The 19,615-nt window shown below is 38.7% G+C and overlaps 1 protein-coding gene across 3 annotated transcripts in view; it reads left to right on the top strand.

The window, feature by feature from the left end:
• LOC135110857 (phosphoglycerate kinase 1-like) overlaps positions 1 to 16,757 on the top strand; it is a 66,723-nt gene extending 49,966 nt beyond the window's left edge. For all 3 annotated transcript variants that reach the window (XM_064023465.1, XM_064023468.1, XM_064023467.1), the window contains 3 exons: positions 3,340 to 3,461; positions 8,552 to 8,751; positions 15,907 to 16,757. In XM_064023465.1, the coding sequence (XP_063879535.1) occupies positions 3,340 to 3,461; positions 8,552 to 8,751; positions 15,907 to 15,947 (363 nt within the window). In that variant the 3' untranslated portion in view covers positions 15,948 to 16,757. The remainder of the gene's footprint in view (positions 1 to 3,339; positions 3,462 to 8,551; positions 8,752 to 15,906) is intronic.
• The last annotated feature ends 2,858 nt before the right edge of the window (positions 16,758 to 19,615 follow it).

A 19,615-nucleotide genomic window follows, 5' to 3' on the forward strand; every position in this document is an offset into this window, starting at 1 on the left:
CTTATTTCTTTCTCTACAATGATTATCCTCCTCATATTTCCTTTTTCCTCTCTGAATCTTGAAAAGTCACTTTCTCTACCTGCCTCCACCAATTGTCTCAAGCCCACAGGGATTTCAATACAACGCACCTTCTGTCTCATCTCCTCACTCAGTTTGTTTACAAACACATCACGACTGGTGGCACCACCTAGATCTTCTTTTCCTTCCATTTCTTTTAACCTCAAAATACTCCTTTATGTATTAAATTTAAAGACAGGACACTATAACCCCTTCTCACCCTTGCATATACATTACTAGGCCTTGTTGTTTTGTTCAGATCCAGTAGCTTTTATCTTCAGGAGCTCTAGCACTCACATCTGAAGAGCTGGCTGGTGTGTGTGTGTATGTGTGTGTGTGTGTGTGTGTGTGTGTGTGTGTGTGTGTGTGTGTGTGTGTGTGTGTGTGTGTGTGTGTGTATTTACCTAGGTTTTTACTTAGTTATATTGTACAGAGCATGAGCCAAAGTTCATTTTGTCCTGTCTCCATAACCATATTTATTCAGTTTCTCTTTAAACATGTGTACACTGCCACAACTACCTCTTCCTTCAAATCATTCCAGATATCAGTATTTCAATACAGGAAGCTGTATTTCTTGGCATTGCTTGAACATCCACTCTTCTTTATTTTTTTCCTTTGCCCACTCATATGTCTCTCTCCCTCCTCCATCTGTAGTAACAAATAATTTCTCTTTATTTTTTCTATATTGTTTAGTAATTTGTACATTGCTATCTTTCTCTTCTCTCTTGTACTGTTGGTAATCCAATCTCTTCAAGTCTTTCTTCATAGCTTAAGTCTTTCAATTATCATATCATCTTTGTCACTATCATCTGTATTCTTTCCTGTTTCTGTTTATCTTTTTTTTTTTTTCTGTGTGGAGTCCAAACTACTGCTGTGTATTCCAATTTAGGACACATCATGCTTGTTATAATTTTATTTATCATTTCTTCATCTAAATAGTTTAACTAGCTGTATGTAGAGCTGAACATTCCATTTATGTGCCTTTCAGGTGATACTGTCCTGAATCATTACTCCCAAATCTTTTCTTCACTGCTTCTTTGTTATTATTTCTCTTCCCATTTTGTAATTCCATGAAGGTCTCTTTTTTACTTTTTTCCTATTTCCAGTATGTGGCATTTTCTGGCATTAAATTCTAGTTTCCATCTTTGGCTTCATGCATGTATGTTTGTCAGTATACTTTTGTAACTCCTTGCAGTCATTTTTATCCTTTATGATTTTCATTATTTTTGCATCATCAGCAAACAGGTTTATATAACTATTTAGATCCTGTCATATCATTTGCATATATTTGAAACATAATAGGTGCCAACACAGATCCTTGTGGTACCCCACTTGTCACTTCATGTCAACATGATTCAGTGTCTCTGATTACTGTTCTCATTTCCCTCCCTTGCAAATAATCCTCCTTCCATCTCAGTATTGCTCCCTTTTGTCCTTCATTCTCTAACTTCCACACAAGACTTTTGCGGAGAAATTTATCAAATGCTTTTTTTTGAGATCCAGGTATACCATAACAACCCATCCGTCCCTCTCTTGTGCTCGTTCTATTGCTCTTGTATAGAAGCTCAGTAGATTTGTGACACAAGATCTCCCTTTCCTGAATCCAAATTGCTTTTTTGTAATTATCTTTTCATCTAGATATTCCACTCATCTGTTTTTAATTACTATTTCACAAAGCTTACAATACTTATTAGTGACACCGATCTATAATTTAATGGCTCTATTTTATTTCCCCCTTGTATTTTGGCACTATGTTAACTCTTTTCTGTTCCCTTAGTACTTTTTCTTCTTTCAGTGAGCTGTTCATTATATCCCATATGGGTTCTTCCATTTGTTCTCTGCATTCTTGTAATATCCATCCATTTACTTGATCTGGTCCCACAGCTTTTCTGACATCCAGCTCTTCCAGCAGTTTCTTGATTTCTTGTCACTTTACTTGTATCTCCTGTATTCCCTCATTCTGTGATACCACTTTTGGTGACATAAATTCAGTTTCCTTTGTAAACATAGATTGAAAACTCTCATTAATTAGTTCACTCATCTTCTCAGTAGTTTCATAAATTCTTCCTTCCCTTCTTAACTTGTCTGTGCCATCCTTATGTTTCATTTTCCTGTTTATGTATCTATAGAAGAGTTTGGGTTCTTCCTTGCATTTTCTTACTAAGTCACTTTCAAATTTCTTTCTTCTTCTCTCCTTATTTTACTATATTCATTCCTTGCCCTTCTGTATTCTTCTCTAGCATTTCTGTTCAGTTGTCTCATTTTCTTCCATGCCCTGTCCTTTTTCTTTTTTTTTTTTGCTTCTACACACCTTGCATTATACCATTCATGTTTCCTGATTTTCACTTTATAAACTGGAACAAACTTGCATCCCCCTCTCTGTACTTGCTCAAAAAATATTTCATTTTTCTTGCACTACTTTACCTTCAAGTAGCTCTTTCCAGTTCATTTTTCCATAAAATTTATTAAGTTCTGCAAAGTTTGCCTTAGCTTAGTTCTGTCTCCCATTTCTGTATTGTTTTTTTCCCATGCAACACTTTTTCCTCCTGTGGTACTATTTCTATTATCACATGATTGCTTTTTCCCACTGGAATCAGACTTGGTCTACTTTGTGGGGTTTTTGTAAACACTAAGTCCAACTGTGATGGTTCTCTCTGCATCTCATAGGCTTGTTCACCCACTGTCTCATTGTATTCACCTTCATGGGTTGCATAAGTTCTTTGCTCCATGACCCAACATTTTCTTTAATTTCCTTCCTCCCACAGTTAATTCCTTTAGTGTTGAATTTGCCTACTAAGAGCTCTTTGTTACTTTTCCTTATCATTTCCTCTATACTATTTTTTGTTTCTAGTTGCATACTTTTAAATTTATTTGTCTCCCGTGCATTAGTTTTTGGTGGTGCGTTCATTACAATGATTTTCCTTTTTTCACTTCCTTTGATCTTAATCACAACACTCAAGGTTTCCACCATTCCATCACCATATTCCACTTCCTCAACAACAATATTCTGTTTTACCAGTATCATCACTCCTCCTCCTCCCTTTCCTTCTCTGTCTCTCCTTCTTTGCAAATACCAACTTTATTTCCTCTTTTAGTTTGGTTTCTGTTAAACATACTACATCTGGTTTATTGTTCTTTAAGTAGTCTTTAAGTTCCAATAGGCTTGACACCAAACTATCTACATTTGTATACATAACCTTTAAATTTCTGCATGGTGATCTTGCATGGCATCTGTGTGTGTGTGTGTGTGTGTGTGTGTTTTAAATTATTTTAAAATTTCAGACTGGCAGTGCTACTGCTGAAGGAGGTATCCCTGCCTCTTGGATGGGACTGGATTGTGGGCCTGAGTCTGTTAAAATCTTCAAAGAACCAATCTCCAGGGCAAAGATTATTGTTTGGAATGGGTAAGGTGTTTCAGTTTCCTCTTGTTTATGCTTTATATTGTATCTTTATTTACAAAACTCCTACTTTCTGATTGTAAGGTAAGTTATAAAAATAATGGAAATAAAAAAAAATTTTTTGAAACTGAGAAATTAGATAAGTAAAAATAAAAGTAAAAATAAAAGTAGCATTCAGATACCTAGATGGGGAATTGATGAAGAAACTGTTACTATGATATGTCCAAGGTTGGAATATGCACCAATAGTGTGGTCACCAGGTACAAAAATTAATATAAAGAAATTGCAGAGGATTCAGAGGTCAGCAACAAAGTTTGTTCCAAGGCTTTGAGACATCATACGAAGAGAGATTAAGAACGTTGAATCTACAAACATTGGAACACTGGGAGAGAGGAGACCTAATTGCAGTGTATAGACTGATGAATGGATTAGAGAAAGTGGACCAGCAGGATTTGATAACATAAGATGCAAGAGATTCAAGAGGAAATGAAAGGAAGTTGGAAAAGGCCACCTGTAGAAGGGATATTAAAAAGAACAGATTTCTACAAAGAATAGTAGAGACATGGAATAGCTTGGAAAAAGATGTGGTTTATGCAAGAATGATTCATGATTTCAAAACCAAATTAGAAGACCGTAGATATTGAGATAAGACAGCATGAGTGCAGCTCCCATTCCTGTATACCACAACTAAATAAATACAACTAGGTAAATACACACACACACACACACACATCTCTCTGCAGGGGCTGCAAGAAAAGGTGGAGGATAGTGCAGGAAAAGTGGAAGGGGTGGTATGTGAAACCAAACTGGAAGAACTGAGAAATGCCTGGAAAAAAGAAAATGAAAAATTTAGCTTCACAGAGGTGGTTAAAAAACAAATACAGGAAAAGACCAGAGACACAGTAATTCAGGTAATTAAAGGAAAGGTTTTGGTTAGAGACACAGTGGATAAGAAGAAATGTATGGTCTTTTTCAGACTGTAAGAGAAGAAAAACCCAGTAAATCTACAGAGAGGGAAGAGAAGGAGTTGGTAAGGAAAATTATTACAATGATTCAAGATGAGGAACAGGGACTGGAACGAGAAGTTGAAGAAGCATATAGAATTGGAAAGTGTATTGAAGGAGGTAAAAGACTGTTAAAAGTGAGAATGAGATCCCAAGTTGCAGTAGAGGAGATCCTAGCAAGGACTGGGAAGCTGGCTGAAAGTTCAGAATACAAGAATATTTGAGTAAAAAGAGATATGAATTTGAAAGAGAGGGAAAAAGAGGGATCTGAGAAATGAAGCTAAGGAAAAAATAATAAAACGAGAAGGACAGACACCGAGAAGAGGAAATTTTATTGGAGGGTACTAGATATGAGACTAAGGAAATGGTATATTAGGGAAAGAGAACAAGAAATGAACAAACCACAGCAGCAGACAGAGAAATTACATGTGGTGGGAGAAGTAGTACATTAAGAGTAATGGATACAAACATAGATGGGTTACTTTCATAAGAGTAATGGATACAAACATAGATGGGTTACTTTCAGGTGCACTGGAAGTGAGAGATTACGTAAAGGAAAAAAGACCAGATGTTTTGTGCCTAACCAAGACAAAGTTAAAAGAGGAAGTCCACTTAAGTTTTAAGGAAGAGGGATATAATTATTGGAGGAGAGATAGAAAGGGAAAAGGAGGAGGAGGAGCACTGATAATAGTTCAAGATGATATATATGTGGAAGAGGTGCAATATGGAGATGGCACAGTAGACGCCATAGATACAACAATCAGGACCAGTGGGAGAAAAAGGAGGAGGATCATATTAGCATATATGACACCAAAGACATGGAAGCTGGAGGAACACAAGGAAATGCAGAAGGAAGTGTTGAAGTGCCTAGACAACATGATAAGGAAGGACATTACAATACTACTAGTGGGAGACTTTAACTGCAAAAATGTAAGCTGGGAGGTGATGTAAGTTAATGGAAATGCTGGATTGGAGTGAAGAAATGTTACAGTTAGCTATGGTGAATACAATGGACCAATGGATGGAGGAAGTTACCAGATACAGAGGAGAGGAGGAACCATCTATGCTAGACCTGGTATTCACACACAAAAAAAAAAAAAAAAAAACGGAGCCCAGTCCAACCATTAAATACTTAAGCCTAATGGGAAAAAGTGACCATGTGGTGTTAGAAGTGGTACTGCAAGAATGGGAGGTTCTACCATGTAAGAAGGATTATAAAAATAGGAGACTAAATCATGCAAAGACAAATTTTACAGAGTTAAAATTCTTTGGGAGTATTGATTGAAAGAGACTTATACAAGAGAATACAAGAGAAATATGAAACATTCCTGGAGAAGTACAATGAGGGTGTGCAGAAGTATGTAACTGTATATAAAGTAAGGAGGAGCAAACATATTTGGTATAATGCCATATGTACAGAAGCTAAGAAGAGATGTGGAAGCGGACTTTACAGAACCAAACAAGGAGGTAAAGCAGGGGGAGTTACTGGAAGTCTTGGTACAGCCTGGTGCAGCTTGGTGGAGCCTGATGGAGTGTCAGGTTGGGCACTAAAGGAATGTAGAGAACAAGTGGTGGAGCCAATTTGGGATGTGATTAACAGCTCCCTGATAGAGGGAAGAGTACCAAGAGAGTGGAAGAGAGCAAATATAGTGCCAATACACAAAGGAGGAAAGAGGACTGAGCCACTAAATGATAGACCAGTGTTGCTAACTAGTGTTGTGGGCAAGATCTATGAAATAGTGATCAAGGAAAAGTGGGTGAAATATTTGGAAGAGAACAAATTTATAACAAATAGTCAATTTGATTTCAGAAAAGGAAGGTCATGTGTGATAAATTTACTAAGTTTCTATACAAGAGTAATAGAAGAAGTACAAAACAGAGATGGCTGGGTATATGCAGTGTACCTGAACATCAAAAAAGCTTTTGATAAAGTTCCACATATAGGAACATATATGAGGACTGAGAGGGACAGTGCTAAAATGGATAAGAGACTACTTAAAGGATAGAGAAATGAGAACTGTGATCATGGACACCTGTTCAAATTGGAGTAATGTAACAAGTGGAGTACCACAGGGGTCAGTGTTAGCACCCATTATGTTCCATATACGAGTACAGCAGTGATATGCAGGAGGGTTTGACCAGTTATATTAATCTGTTTGCTGATGATGCAAAATTGTTAAGAGTAATAAAGAGCCACATTGATTGTATGGAGTTGCAAAGAGATATTGACAAGATTTATGGGTGGAGCAAAAGGTGGAAATTGGAATTCAGTGCTAAGAAATGCCATGTGATGGAATTGCGAAAGAGTAAAAGAAGACCTGCATGGGACTATAAAATGGGAGAGAAAGTAATAATGAGGAGCAAAGAGGAAAAAGACGTAGGAGTGGTTTTTCAAGATTCCCTGACCCCAGAATGGCATATAAATGAGATATTTGGCTCGACATACAGGATTTTAACAAATATTAGGGTGGCATTTCATTACATGGATAAGACTTTAATGAAAAAAGTTATAGCCACTATGCTACGTCCCAGATTGGAATATGCAGCAGTGGTGTGGTCCCTACATGTGAAGAAAGACATAAAGAAGTTGGAAAGAATTCAGAGGGCAGTTACAAAGATGGTACCAGAGCTGAAAGATCTCATTGTGAAAGAAGAAAATGGCTAGTGATAGCTAGAACACATTTGAAAGGGAATACACCATAAAAATTCAAAATATTCACTGTGAAAATTCATGATTGTTTAAGCAATCACAAAACAAGAAAATAAAGAAAAAAAATTTAAGGAAGAAAAGTGGTGGGTTTTGCTTTTGAATGAATTATATGAACCATGACTTCAGTATCTTAGCTTATCTAAACTACATTTTCAATTTGGTTATTTAAGTAGTGAATGATGAATTAGAATTGAACATTTGTCATTTCTGATTAAATTTGCTACATTTTATAGAAGAAACTGAATAGGAATAGGCAAAGTTTCATTTTTACTGGAATAGAAATTGAAATAGAATTACCTTTCATAATTCTCCATCAAAATCACAGAGAACTTACAAGGTACAGTCCAAAAGTTTGGGACTTGTTACATGGAACCCTAAAAGAAATAATAGTTTCTGGGTTGGGACACACAGTCTGCGAACTGATACAGTGGTAGGCTGATGTACTTGTTTTACAATCAAATTTTGAGATTGTGTTTGCATTATAGTCTTTTCAATTTTTTACTTCAAGAATAGCAAAACACAAGGAGCAACAAGTCTGTACAGGGGTTTGCTTCAGACTTGGCCAAACAGCTTTGCAGCTTCATGAGATGCTTAAGACAGCTTTTGTGATGGTACAGTTTGCAAAATTTAGGTATTTGAAGGATTTTCGTGTTTCAGATGTGGACAAGTATCAGTTGCAGATGTTAAATGTTCAGATCATTCATCAACCAGCAGAGGGGCCAACATGAGACAGATTGCTGATAAATTCACATACTATCATTTGCCACAACATTAGAGGCAACATCAGGCAAGTGTGTGCAGAGATGTCTAGGAATGTGTCTGATGCATTGGAAAACTTTTTTCCAAGGTGATCGCTGGTGATGAAGGCTGGAGTTACAGCTATGGCTCAGAAACCAAGCACCAATCATTCCAGTGGAAGAGTCCTGACCAAAGAAAGCAAGGTCAAGAGTAATGCCGAGAGTCTGCTAATGCATTTTACTGATATGGAGGGAATCATTCACATGTTGTGTCTCCTTGCAGGACAGATGGTGAATCAGCACTTTTACACTGGTGTCCTGAGATGTTTGAGAAGTAATGAGAGACAAGTGCACAGCACTTGTCTCATTGTGTGTCTCAAAGCATTGTGTGTCACAGCAATGCGCCATCTATACTGCTTTGTCAGTGTAACAGATTATAGCCAAAGACAGTATGGCGTTCTCCCTGCCCTACATCCCATACTTGTTCCCTGTGAAGCTTCAACTGAATGAGCAATGATTTGATGATGTCTAGTAGATTGAAGTTAAAATGTGGGATATGCTGAACAGCATCCCTCCTAGAGGGAGATTGTAATTTATATAGATGGATGTGATTACAACTAATTTCTTTTAATATTCACTTTGCAGACCTTGTGGTGTATTTGAGTTTGAGAAGTTTGCCAGTGGAACCAAGAGTGTTATGGATATGGTGGTTGCAGCAACTAGTTCTGGCTGCACTACCATAATTGGTGGTGGTGACACTGCCACATGTTGTGCTAAGTGGAACACTGAAGACAAGGTGTCTCATGTTTCAACAGGTGGAGGTGCTTCTCTTGAGCTCCTGGAAGGTAAGAGTTGTTGCATTTTTTTTTAAGTAAAGGATTGGAACAAAGTGTGGGAAGCTGTACCACCCTACCATACCCATCAGGTGCATTATAGATTTATTGGACTCGTCATTCACTTTTACCTACAAGCTAGAAAAAAGTGAATGATGAGTCACAGAGGGTTTTGTAGAAGTTATTGAACCTCTCAGATTTATGTACACATGAGTGGTGGAACAAGAGAAGGACCATGTGAGTAACTAGCAAAGAGTGTAAGGAGAATTGCATTGGCCAGCAATGAACCTAGGTATGATTCTCAAGAAGCAATTTTTATGATACAACTTTGTGCGTATAATGATGTCTCATACAGAAGTAGGTCCATATAGACATTATAGAGGCAGGGAGGAGATGCAGTGGACTGTTGTTTACATAGCCTAATGAGATAGTGCCCCAGTCAGGCCTCCATACTACAACCGTTCTCACCACAGTCCAAGGTTACTGATATTGAAGCCAGAGTTAAGAAAGGGTTCTTGAATAATGGTTGAGACATGGAAGCTAATTCCATCATAGCAAACAAGTCAGCTATCACTTAAATTATCTATCACTTTATGGTTATTTATCACAGCTCTTAGAGGGTAGTAGGTAGGGTTGGCATTAAAAAACCCATCCCCACAAAAAAAAAAAACTTATTTTATTTATTTATTTTATTTTATTTTTTTTATTTTTAGTTTTTTCAAAATTTACTTACATATTATATTGATAATTAAGATCTATATATGTACCTATACATAAAAAATGTAAAAGTAGTCAAGTCTGACCTGTTCATTTCCTGTAAAGCAGAAGTTAACACAGGCTTTGTCCAACTTTACCAACCTATATCAGCATAATCTAAAGTGTGTGTTCTTCATTAAAAGTGTCAAAATCTTTCAAGATCTAACTCGCATTGTAATTTCTGGCACATAGCCAAAAAAAACATCTCCAATAACTTTGCTTCTTCATCTTTCCTTCCTTTATTTCAACCTGATGGCACCTCTGCCATCTTACCTATTTTTAAAGCTGAACTCCACTCAGACCTTTGCTAAAAATACTACCTTGGATAATTCAGGGCTTGTCCCTCCCTCTGCACCCTCTGACTACTTCATGCTACCTATTAAAATCCTTCGCAATGATGTTTTCCATGCCCTTGTTAGCATTAATCCTCAGAAAGGTTCATGATGGGTCCCTCCTATTGTTCTCTGAAACTGTGCCTCAGTGCTTGCACCTTGCCTAATCAAACTATTCCAACTCTGTCTATCAACCTTTCCTTTTTGCTGGAAGTTTGCCCAAATTCAGCCTGTTCCTAAATTGGGTGACTGTTCTAATCCCTCAAACTATTGTCCTGTTGTATTAATTTCCTGCCTCTAGTTTTGAATCTATCTTCAACAGGAAGATTCTTAAACATCTATCACTTCACAACCTTCTATCTGATCACCAGTATGGGTTCCTTCAAGAATTCTCTACTGGTGATCTGGTTTTCCTTACTGAGTATTGGTCATCCTCTTTTAGGGATTTTGATGAAACTTTTGCTGTTGGCTTAGGCATATTGAAAACTTTTTATAGTCTGGCACAAAGCTTTGATTTCCAAACTACCCCTCCTATGGCTTCTGTCCTCTCTGTAACTTCATCTCAAGCTTCCTTTCTGACTGTTCTATTGCTGCTGTGTTAGACAGTCACTCTTCTAAATCTGTTAACAGTGGTGTTCCTCAGGGTTCTGTCCTGTCACCTATTCTTTTCCTATTATTCATTGATGATCTAGACCAAACTTCTTGTCCTATCCACTCCTATGCTGATGATACCACCCTGTACTTTTCCACATCTTTTTGTAGGTGTCCAAACCTTCAGGAAGTGAAGAGTTCTTGAAGAGAAGCCACAGAATGCCTGACTTCAGAGCTCTCTAAAATTTCTGATTGGGGCAGAGGAAACAGTATTGTTTAGTGCTTCAAAAATTCAATTCCTCCATCTATCAGCTTAACACAACCTTCCAGACAACTATCCCCTCATCTTCAGTGACACTCAACTGGCCCCCTCTTCCACACTGAACATCCTTGGTCTGCTCTTTACTTATAGTCTAAACTGGAAACTCCACATCTCATTTGTAGCTATAGCAGCTTCTATGAAGTTAGGTGTTCTGAGTTGTCTCAGCTGGTTTTTCTCATCCCACAGCTGCTAACTCTGTACTGGGGCCTTATCTGTCCATGTATGGACAGATAAGCCCCTCCTCCCTCCACATAAGTGGGGGGAGGAGTGGTGGAGGTTCCACTCATAGACAGGGTGGAATCAAAAGCTTTTCATCTTATCAACTCCTCTCCTCTAACTGACTGTCTTCAGCCTCTTTCTTATTGTCACAATGCTGCATCTCTAGCTATCTTCTATTATTATTTTCATGCCAACTGCTTTTCTGATCTTGTCAACTGCATGCCTCCCCTCCTCCCATGGCCTCACTGCACAAGACTCTTTTTTTCTCTCATCTTTTTCTGTCCACTTCTCTAATACAAGAGTTAACCAATGTTCTCAATCATTCATCCCTTTCTCTGGTAAACTCTGGAACTCACTTTCTGCTTCTGTATTTCCTCCTTTCTATAACTTGAACTCATTCAAGAGGAAGGTTTCAACACACTTATCTTGTAATTTTTGACGATCAGCACTTTAGTGGACCCTTTTTCATTATGTTTGTTGCTCTTGGCCAGTGCCTCTCCTACATGAAAAAAAAAAAAATCAAATCTTTTGTTTCATACTAGATTACTTTTTATTTGCTTATTCAAATTGACTTACATATAAATATGAAGAATAAAGAAAAAAAACTAAATCACCCCCCAAAAAAAAACAGTGGGTTGGGCTTCAAAAAAAAAAATTAAAACCTTGGTAGTAGGGTGGTCCACAAGACTGTTTCTTTCCACTGGGGGCTGATGGGGCTAAGAGAGTGAATGTGTGCATGAGTGTGTGGTGCTTTGTCTGGGTCACCCCATGTGGCATTGCTGGCCTGGTATATAGATAGATACATAAATCACAATGTATAGTACGTTTAGTTATTTTTAATAACCTGTGAATACTTGTACAGTTATCCAACTACTTTCTGCATCATCAGGCATATCCAAGATAATGCTTTTGTGGGAACTATCTGGGGTTTCACTCACCCATTTGCCACCTGGCTAACACATAATCACAAAAAGCATCACTAAATATAATCATAAATAAATGATAACTTAGCTGTGGATCACATTGCTGGGAGTTATGTCAATGGCTAGTGGTGAGGGATGGTCATTGGTGATTCAAGCCAGCTGGCTGGCCATGTGTTTGTAAGTAAGACAGGAGCTCCCTTGTGAAACCCAATTGTTCTGAGTTCGTGCCAACTTAGTGAAATTAACCAAGGAAAACTGTTAGAGTGATGAGAATGTGTCTTAATAGGACTGTAGTGCTGGTTGTGGCTGTTGACAGGCGAATGAGCCAAGCAGCGAGCCTCATTGCCTGCTCACCATGTCAAACAATAAAGGAAATGCGCATTCTACTCACTTCTATTTCCCATTTTATTTATTTTAATAACCTGTGCTTAGTGTTTTTTTTTTTTTTTATGTAGGAAGGACACTGGCCAAGGGCAACAAAAATCCAATAAAAAAATATGCCCACTGAAATGCCAGTCCCATAAAAGGGTCAAAGCAGTGGTCAAAAATTGATGAATAAGTGTCTTGAAACCTCAATCTTGAAGGAATTCAAGTCATAGGAAGGTGAAAATACAGAAATACAGAGTTTACCAGAGAAAGGGGTGAATGATTGAGAATACTGGTTAACTCTTGCATTAGAGAGGTGGACAGAATAGGGGTGAGAGAAAGAAGAAAGTCTTGTGCAGCGAGGCTGCGGGAGGAGGGGAGGCATGCAGTTAGCAAGATCAGAAGAGCAGTTAGCATGAAAATAGCAGTAGAAGACAGCTAGATGTGCAACTTTGCGGCGGTGAGAGAGAGGCTGAAGACAGTCAGTTAGAGGAGAGGAGTTGATGAGATGAAAAGCTTTTGATTCCACCCTGTCTAGAAGAGCAGTATGAGAGGAGCCCCCCCCAGACATGTGAAGCATACTCCATACATGGACGGATAAGGCCCTTGTACAGATTTAGCAGCTGAGGGGGTGAGAAAAACTGGCGGAGACATCTCAGAACGCCTAACTTCATAGAAGCTGTTTTAGCTACAGATGAGATGTGAATTTTCCAGTTCAGATTATAAGTAAAGGACAGACCGAGGATGTTCAGTGTAGAAGAGGGGGACAGTTGAGTGTCATTGAAGAAGAGGGGATAGTTGTCTGGAAGGTTGTGTTGAGTTGCTAGATGGAGGAATTGAGTTTTTGAGGCTTTGAACAATACCAAGTTTGCTCTGCCCCAATCAGAAATTTTAGAAAGATCAGAAGTCAGGTGTTCTGTGGCTTCCCTGCGTGATATGTTTACCTCCTGAAGGGTTGGACGTCTATGAAAAGACGTGGAAAAGTGCAGGGTGGTATCATCAGCGTAGGAGTGGATAGGACAAGAAGTTTGGTTTAGAAGATCATTAATGAATAATAAGAAGAGAGTGGGTGACAGGACAGAACCCTGAGGAACACCACTGTTAATAGATTTAGGAGAAGAACAGTGACCATCTACCACAGCAGCAATAGAACGGTGAGAAAGGAAACTTGAGATGAAGTTACAGAGAGAAGGATAGAAACCATAGGAGGGTAGTTTGGAAATCAAAGCTTTGTGCCAGACTCTATCAGAAGCTTTTGATATGTCCAAGGCAACAGCAAAAGTTTCACCAAAATCTCTAAAAGAGGATGACCAAGACTCAGTAAGAAAAGCCAGAAGACCACCAGTAGAGTGGCCTTGACGGAACCAATACTGGCGATCAGATAGAAGGTTGTGAAGTGATAGATGTTTAAGAATCTTCCTGTTGAGGATAGATTCAAAAACTTTAGATAGGCAGGAAATTAAAGCAATAGGACGGTAGTTTGAGGGATTAGAACGGTCACCCTTTTTAGGAAGAGGTTGAATGTAGGCAAACTTCCAGCAAGAAGGAAAGGTAGATGTTGACAGACAGAGCTGAAAGAGTTTGACTAGGCAAGGTGTAAGCATGGAGACACAGCTTCGGAGAACAATAGGAGGGACCCCATCAGGTCCATAAGCCTTCCGAGCATTTAGGCCAGTGAGGGCATGGAAAATATCATTGCAAAGAATTTTAATAGGTGGCATGAAGTAGTCAGAGGGTGGAGGAGAGGGAGGAGCAAGCCCAGAATTGTCCAAGGTAGAGTTTTTAGCAAAGGTTTGAGCAAAGAGTTCAGCTTTAGAAATAGATGTGATAGCAGTGATAGCAGTGGTGCCATCTGGTTGAAATAAAGGAGGGAAAGAAGAAGAAGCAAAGTTATTGGAGATATTTTTGGCTAGATGCCAGAAGTCACGAGGGGAGTTAGATCTTGAAAGGTTTTGACACTTTCTGTTAATGAAGAAGTTTTTGGCTAGTTGGAGAACAGACTTGGCATGGTTCCGGGCAGAAATATAAAGTGCATGAGATTCTGGTGATGGAAGGCTTAAGTACCTTTTGTGGGCCACCTCTCTATCATGTATAGCACAAGAACAAGCTGTGTTAAACCAAAGTTTAGAAGGTTTAGGACGAGAAAAAGAGTGAGGAATGTACGCCTCCATGCCAGACACTATCACCTCTGTTATGCGCTCAGCACACAAAGACGGGTCTCTGACACGGAAGCAGTAGTCATTCCAAGGAAAATCAGCAAAATACCTCCTCAGGTCCCCCCAACTAGCAGAGGCAAAATGCCAGAGGCACCTTTGCTTAGGGGGATCCTGAGGAGGGATTGGAGCGATAGGACAAGATAAAGATATGAGATTGTGATCGGAGGAGCCCAACGGAGAAGAAAGGGTGACAGCATAAGCAGAAGGATTAGAGGTCAGGAAAAGGTCAAGAATGTTGGGTGAATCTCTAAGACGGTCAGGAATACGAGTAGGGTGTTGCACCAATTGCTCTAGGTCATGGAGGATAGCAAAGTTGTAGGCTAGTTCACCAGGATGGTCAGTGAAGGGAGAGGAAAGCCAAAGCTGGTGGTGAACATTGAAGTCTCCAAGAATGGAGATCTCTGCAAAAGGGAAGAGGGTCAGAATGTGCTCCACTTTGGAAGTTAAGTAGTCAAAGAATTTCTTATAGTCAGAGGAGTTAGGTGAGAGGTATACAGCACAGGTAAATTTAGTATGAGAGTGTGTACTAGATTAACCTTAATTACCCCCTAATATGACTACAATTTATATACAAGTCACAACACAAACCAGTAACACATTGATATTGTGTGTGATACAGTGGAAGTTTCCACAGCTTTTTCATTTTCATCATGATGTAGCTGAATAAATTTCTTTTCTAGTAATGTATAATTGTTGTGTTTTACTCTAAAAATATACGTTTTTGGAAGGGGTCATGTAAACCAGTCTGACCACTATAAAAGCAGACAAGTAACAGTCTATTTTGTGTACCAACAGTCTGACATGAAACACATTTGCAACATTCACATGCACACAGACACCAATAACTATTCCACTAAATGCTCAGCTTATCATTCAACTTTGATGACTTGAATTATATTCTCCTCAATCCCCACTTTTTTTTTTTTTTTCCAACATGTAAACCGTGTTAATGTCTACTCCAAAAAATCCTTTGATGTACAGAAGTCATCATCAGAATATGAAAGGATTAATGAACTTCAGCCTGCAACATTTTAGTGAACACCTAAATCTGTGACATTGAATCTGATTATTAGTCAGGCTAGACTGTCAGGTCTGTAGGATTTAAGTTCAGTAATCAGTACTTTTTAAGTCCTGATAATGAGAGAGAGAGAGAGAGAGAGAGAGAGAGAGAGAGAGAGAGAGAGAGAGAGAGAGAGAGAGAGAGAGAGAGAGAGAGAGAGCAATGTGCAAGAAAGAAGTGCATTGACAGGTGCAAATAGTCATTTGCTCTGGCCACTCTTCAGAAGAATTTCAAGGAATAGACATCAACATAGTGTAGGCTAGATAATAAATATTTTTCATAAGCTCATATTTGATAAATAACCTTTACAAAAAATAGTGTCTAAAAACTGAAGTAGATTTACAAGAATTTCTTGCTATCTTTTATTCCTTTTTCTCAACAGGGAAAACTCTACCTGGAGTGGCTGCTCTATCTGACGCCTAAATTCTTCACAGCTTCCACCTAAAGATGACTGCAGCAGTCCACTTCCTGTATTAGATGATGGTTATGTAGAGCTATATTTACATGCACCTAGATTATTGATGTTATAGCTATGAGTGCAAGAGATTGGCAATGGAGTATTCAACATGGGTGAAGTTACTGATGACTAAGTAGTCATCAAGACACTGATAGTATTTAAGTCCCTAATTACCAGCACCAGCTTGTATTCATATCAGCAGCATCACTTTTTGTCCAATTCAGAATGATAAAAATGCAGAAAAGAGTGGGCTCTGTCCATGAATTTTAGCAGAAAGGTTGTGGTCATTTTCAACACTTGGGCTGTTTCTGGTAACTATATAATTTTTTTCTTGATGCTTTGACAGAGCTTGCCATGTTATATTTATGCTATTTTGTTATAGTCTGTATATTTAACTTTTTTCCTGAATTTAATCAGAACAGATAGAATTATAAAAATATTTTTATTTTTGAAGATAGTTACCATGCCAAACATCTTATCAAGAACAACCTGAAGATTTGCAACTGTTTCATATATCATCTTTCACTGGTGCTTCAAAGATACAAATGATAAGTGGTGTTTAATTGTTGATGTCTTTAGTGAATAAAAAGCCTTGCAAATTGAAACGTATTTGTGGACTCGGTAATAAATCTTCAATAAAGACTTGGTAAGAGTGACAGTTGACTCATGACTTGTATCAGTGGACTAAAAGGACAGGATGTATTTTTCCATTATTGTCAACTGTCTAGTGTTGCCAGTGGGAGTCCAATAATAATAAAAAATACATATATAAGAAACATGTTAATACTTCCTGAATGTTGCTGAACTTACCACATACATGTAGCTCCTTCCAAGTAGAAAAGACTGTAGAGAAAGAGCCAAGAATGGAGAGGTGTAGATAAGCTGAATGAAAGATTGCTGAGGAGGATAACCAAGGCTGCAGAAGGCAGTGTGGGTAGGATAAGTAAAAAGAAAACAAGGTAAGAGGAGGAAGAGGTGACAGAATAGTGGGATTGAGGAGAGAAAAGTAGAGAAATTTGAGAAAGAGGAAGAACAGTCAAGCTGAGAGGATTGAGTATGAAAGAACATGGGAAGAGTACAAAGTATACAGGTGAAATGTTTGGTTAGGAAAGCAAGAGTGAATGAAGAGAGAGAAAAGGTGAGTAAGAAGGCAGGGACAGGTACAAGTTTCTGAGATGAAAGGAGAGCAAAGTAACTGGGAATAATGATGGATGGCAGTAAATGGAGAGACACTTAGAAGTTTTTTTTTTCATGCAGGAGGGACACAGGTTAAGGGTAACAAAAAAAAAAAAAAAAAAAAAAAAAACACTGAGATGCTGGTTCCTGAATAGGATCTGAAGCGCTAGTCAAAAATTGAAGGATGAGTGTCTTGAAACTTCCCTCTTGAAGGAATTCAGGTCATAGAAGTCATAGGAAGGTGGAAATACAGAAGCAGGCAGGGAGTTCCAGAGTTTACCAGCTAAAGGGATGAATGAATGAGAATACTAGTCAACTCTTCCATTAGAAAGATGGACAGAATAGGGGTGAGAGAAAGAAGAAAGTCTTGTGCAGTGATGCTGTAGGAGGAGGGGAGGCATGCAGTTAGCAAGATCAGAAGAGCAATTAGCATGACAACAACAGTAGAATATAGCTAGAGAAACAACATTGTGGCGATGAGAAAGAGGCTGAAGACAGTCAGTTAGAGGAGGGGAGTTGATGAAACAAAAAGCTCTTGATTCCATCCTGCTTAAAAGAGTGGTATGAGTGGAACCCCCCCCAGACATGTGAAGCATACTTTATACATGGGCAGATATGGCCCTTGTACAGAGTTAGCAGCTGGGGGGATGAGAAAAATTGGAAGAGACAACTCAGAATGCCTAACTTCATAGAAGCTGTTTCAGCTAGAGGTGGGATGTGAAGTTTCCAGTTTAGATTATAAAAGGACAGACTGAGCATGTTTAGTGTAGAAGAGAGGTGTAGTTGAGTGTCATTGAAGAAGAGGGGATAGTTGTCTGGAAGGTTGTGTGAGTTGATAGATGGAGGAATTGAGTTTTGGAGGTATTAAACAATACCAAGTTTGCTTTGTCCCAAACATAAATTTTTGAGGGATCAGAAGTCAGGTGTTCTGTGGCTTCCCTGCATGAACAGTTTACTTCCTGAAAGGCTGGACATATATGAAAAGACATGGAAAAGTGCAGGGTGACTTCATCAATGTAGTAGTTGATAGGACAAGAAGTTTGGTTTAGAAGATCATTGATGAATAATAGGAAGAGAGTGGGTGACAGGACAGATCCCTGAATTAACCATTGTTAATAGATTTAAGAGAAGAATAGTGACTGTCTACCACAGCAGCAATAGAAAGTTCAGAAAGGAAACTTGAGATAAAGTTAACAGAGAGAATAGAAGCCGCAGAAGGGTAGTTTGGAAATCAAAGCTTTGTGCCAATCTCTTGAAAGCTTTTGATATGTAACAGCAAAAGTTTTACCAAAATCTCTAAAAGAGGATGACCAAGACTCTGTAAGAAAAGCCAGAAGATCACCAGTAGAGTGGTCTTGATGGAACCCATACTGACGATCAGATAGAAGGTCGTGAAGTGATAGATGTTTAAAAATCTTCCTGTGGAGGATAGACTAAAAATTTTAGAGCAATAGGACAGTAGTTTGAGGGATTAGAGCGGTCACCTTTTTTAGAAACATGCTGAATGTAGGCAAACTTCCAGCAAGAAAGAAAGGCAGATGTTGACAGACAGAGCTGAGTTTGATTAGGCAAAGTGCAAGCACAGAGGTGCAGTTTCAAAGAACAATGGAAAGGACCCCATCAGGTCTATAAGGCTTTTGAGGGTTTAGGCCAGCAAAGGCATGGAAAACATCATTACAGAGAATTTTAATAGGTAGCATGAAGTAGTCAGAGGGTGGAGGAGAGGGAGAAACAAGCCCTGATTCGTCCAAGGTAGATTTTTAGCAAAGATTTGAGCGAAGAGTTCAGCTTTAGAGATAGATGTGATAGCAGTGGTGCCATCTGGTTGAAATAAAGGAGGGAAAGAAGAAGAAGCAAAGTTATTGGAGATGTTATGGCTAGATACCAGTCATAAGGGGAGTTAGATCTTGAAAGATTTTGACACTTTCTGTTAATGAAGGAGTTTTTGGCTAGTTGCAGAACAGACTTCACATGGTTCTGCGCAGAAATATAAAATGCATGAGACTCTGGTGATGGAAGGCTTAAGTACCTTTTGTGGTCCACATTTCTATCATTTCTAGCATGAGAACAAGCTGTGTTAAACCAAGGTTTGGAAGGTTTAGATTGAGAAAAAGAGTGAGGAATGTATGCCTCCATGCCAGACACTCACCTCTGTTATATGCTTGGCACACAGAGATAAGTCTCTGTCATGGAAGCAGAAGTTATTCCAAGGAAAATCAGCAAAATACCTCCTCAGGTCCCCCCAACTAGCAGAGACAAAATACCAAAGGCACTTCCTCTTAGGGGATCCTGAGGAGGGTTTAGAGTCACAGAGTGAGATTTAGTAGAGGATAGATGGTGTCCTACAGATTGAAAATTAGATCTAAGACTGCAAATGTTCCAGAAGTTAATGAAGAAAAAGTTGAAAGCGGTTTCAAGACACTTAGGATCAATATTAGAAGAGCACTCTGACCTGGGG

Source organism: Scylla paramamosain, chromosome 21 (assembly GCF_035594125.1).
Source record: "Scylla paramamosain isolate STU-SP2022 chromosome 21, ASM3559412v1, whole genome shotgun sequence".
In the NCBI taxonomy this organism is placed as follows: Eukaryota; Metazoa; Arthropoda; class Malacostraca; order Decapoda; family Portunidae; genus Scylla; species Scylla paramamosain.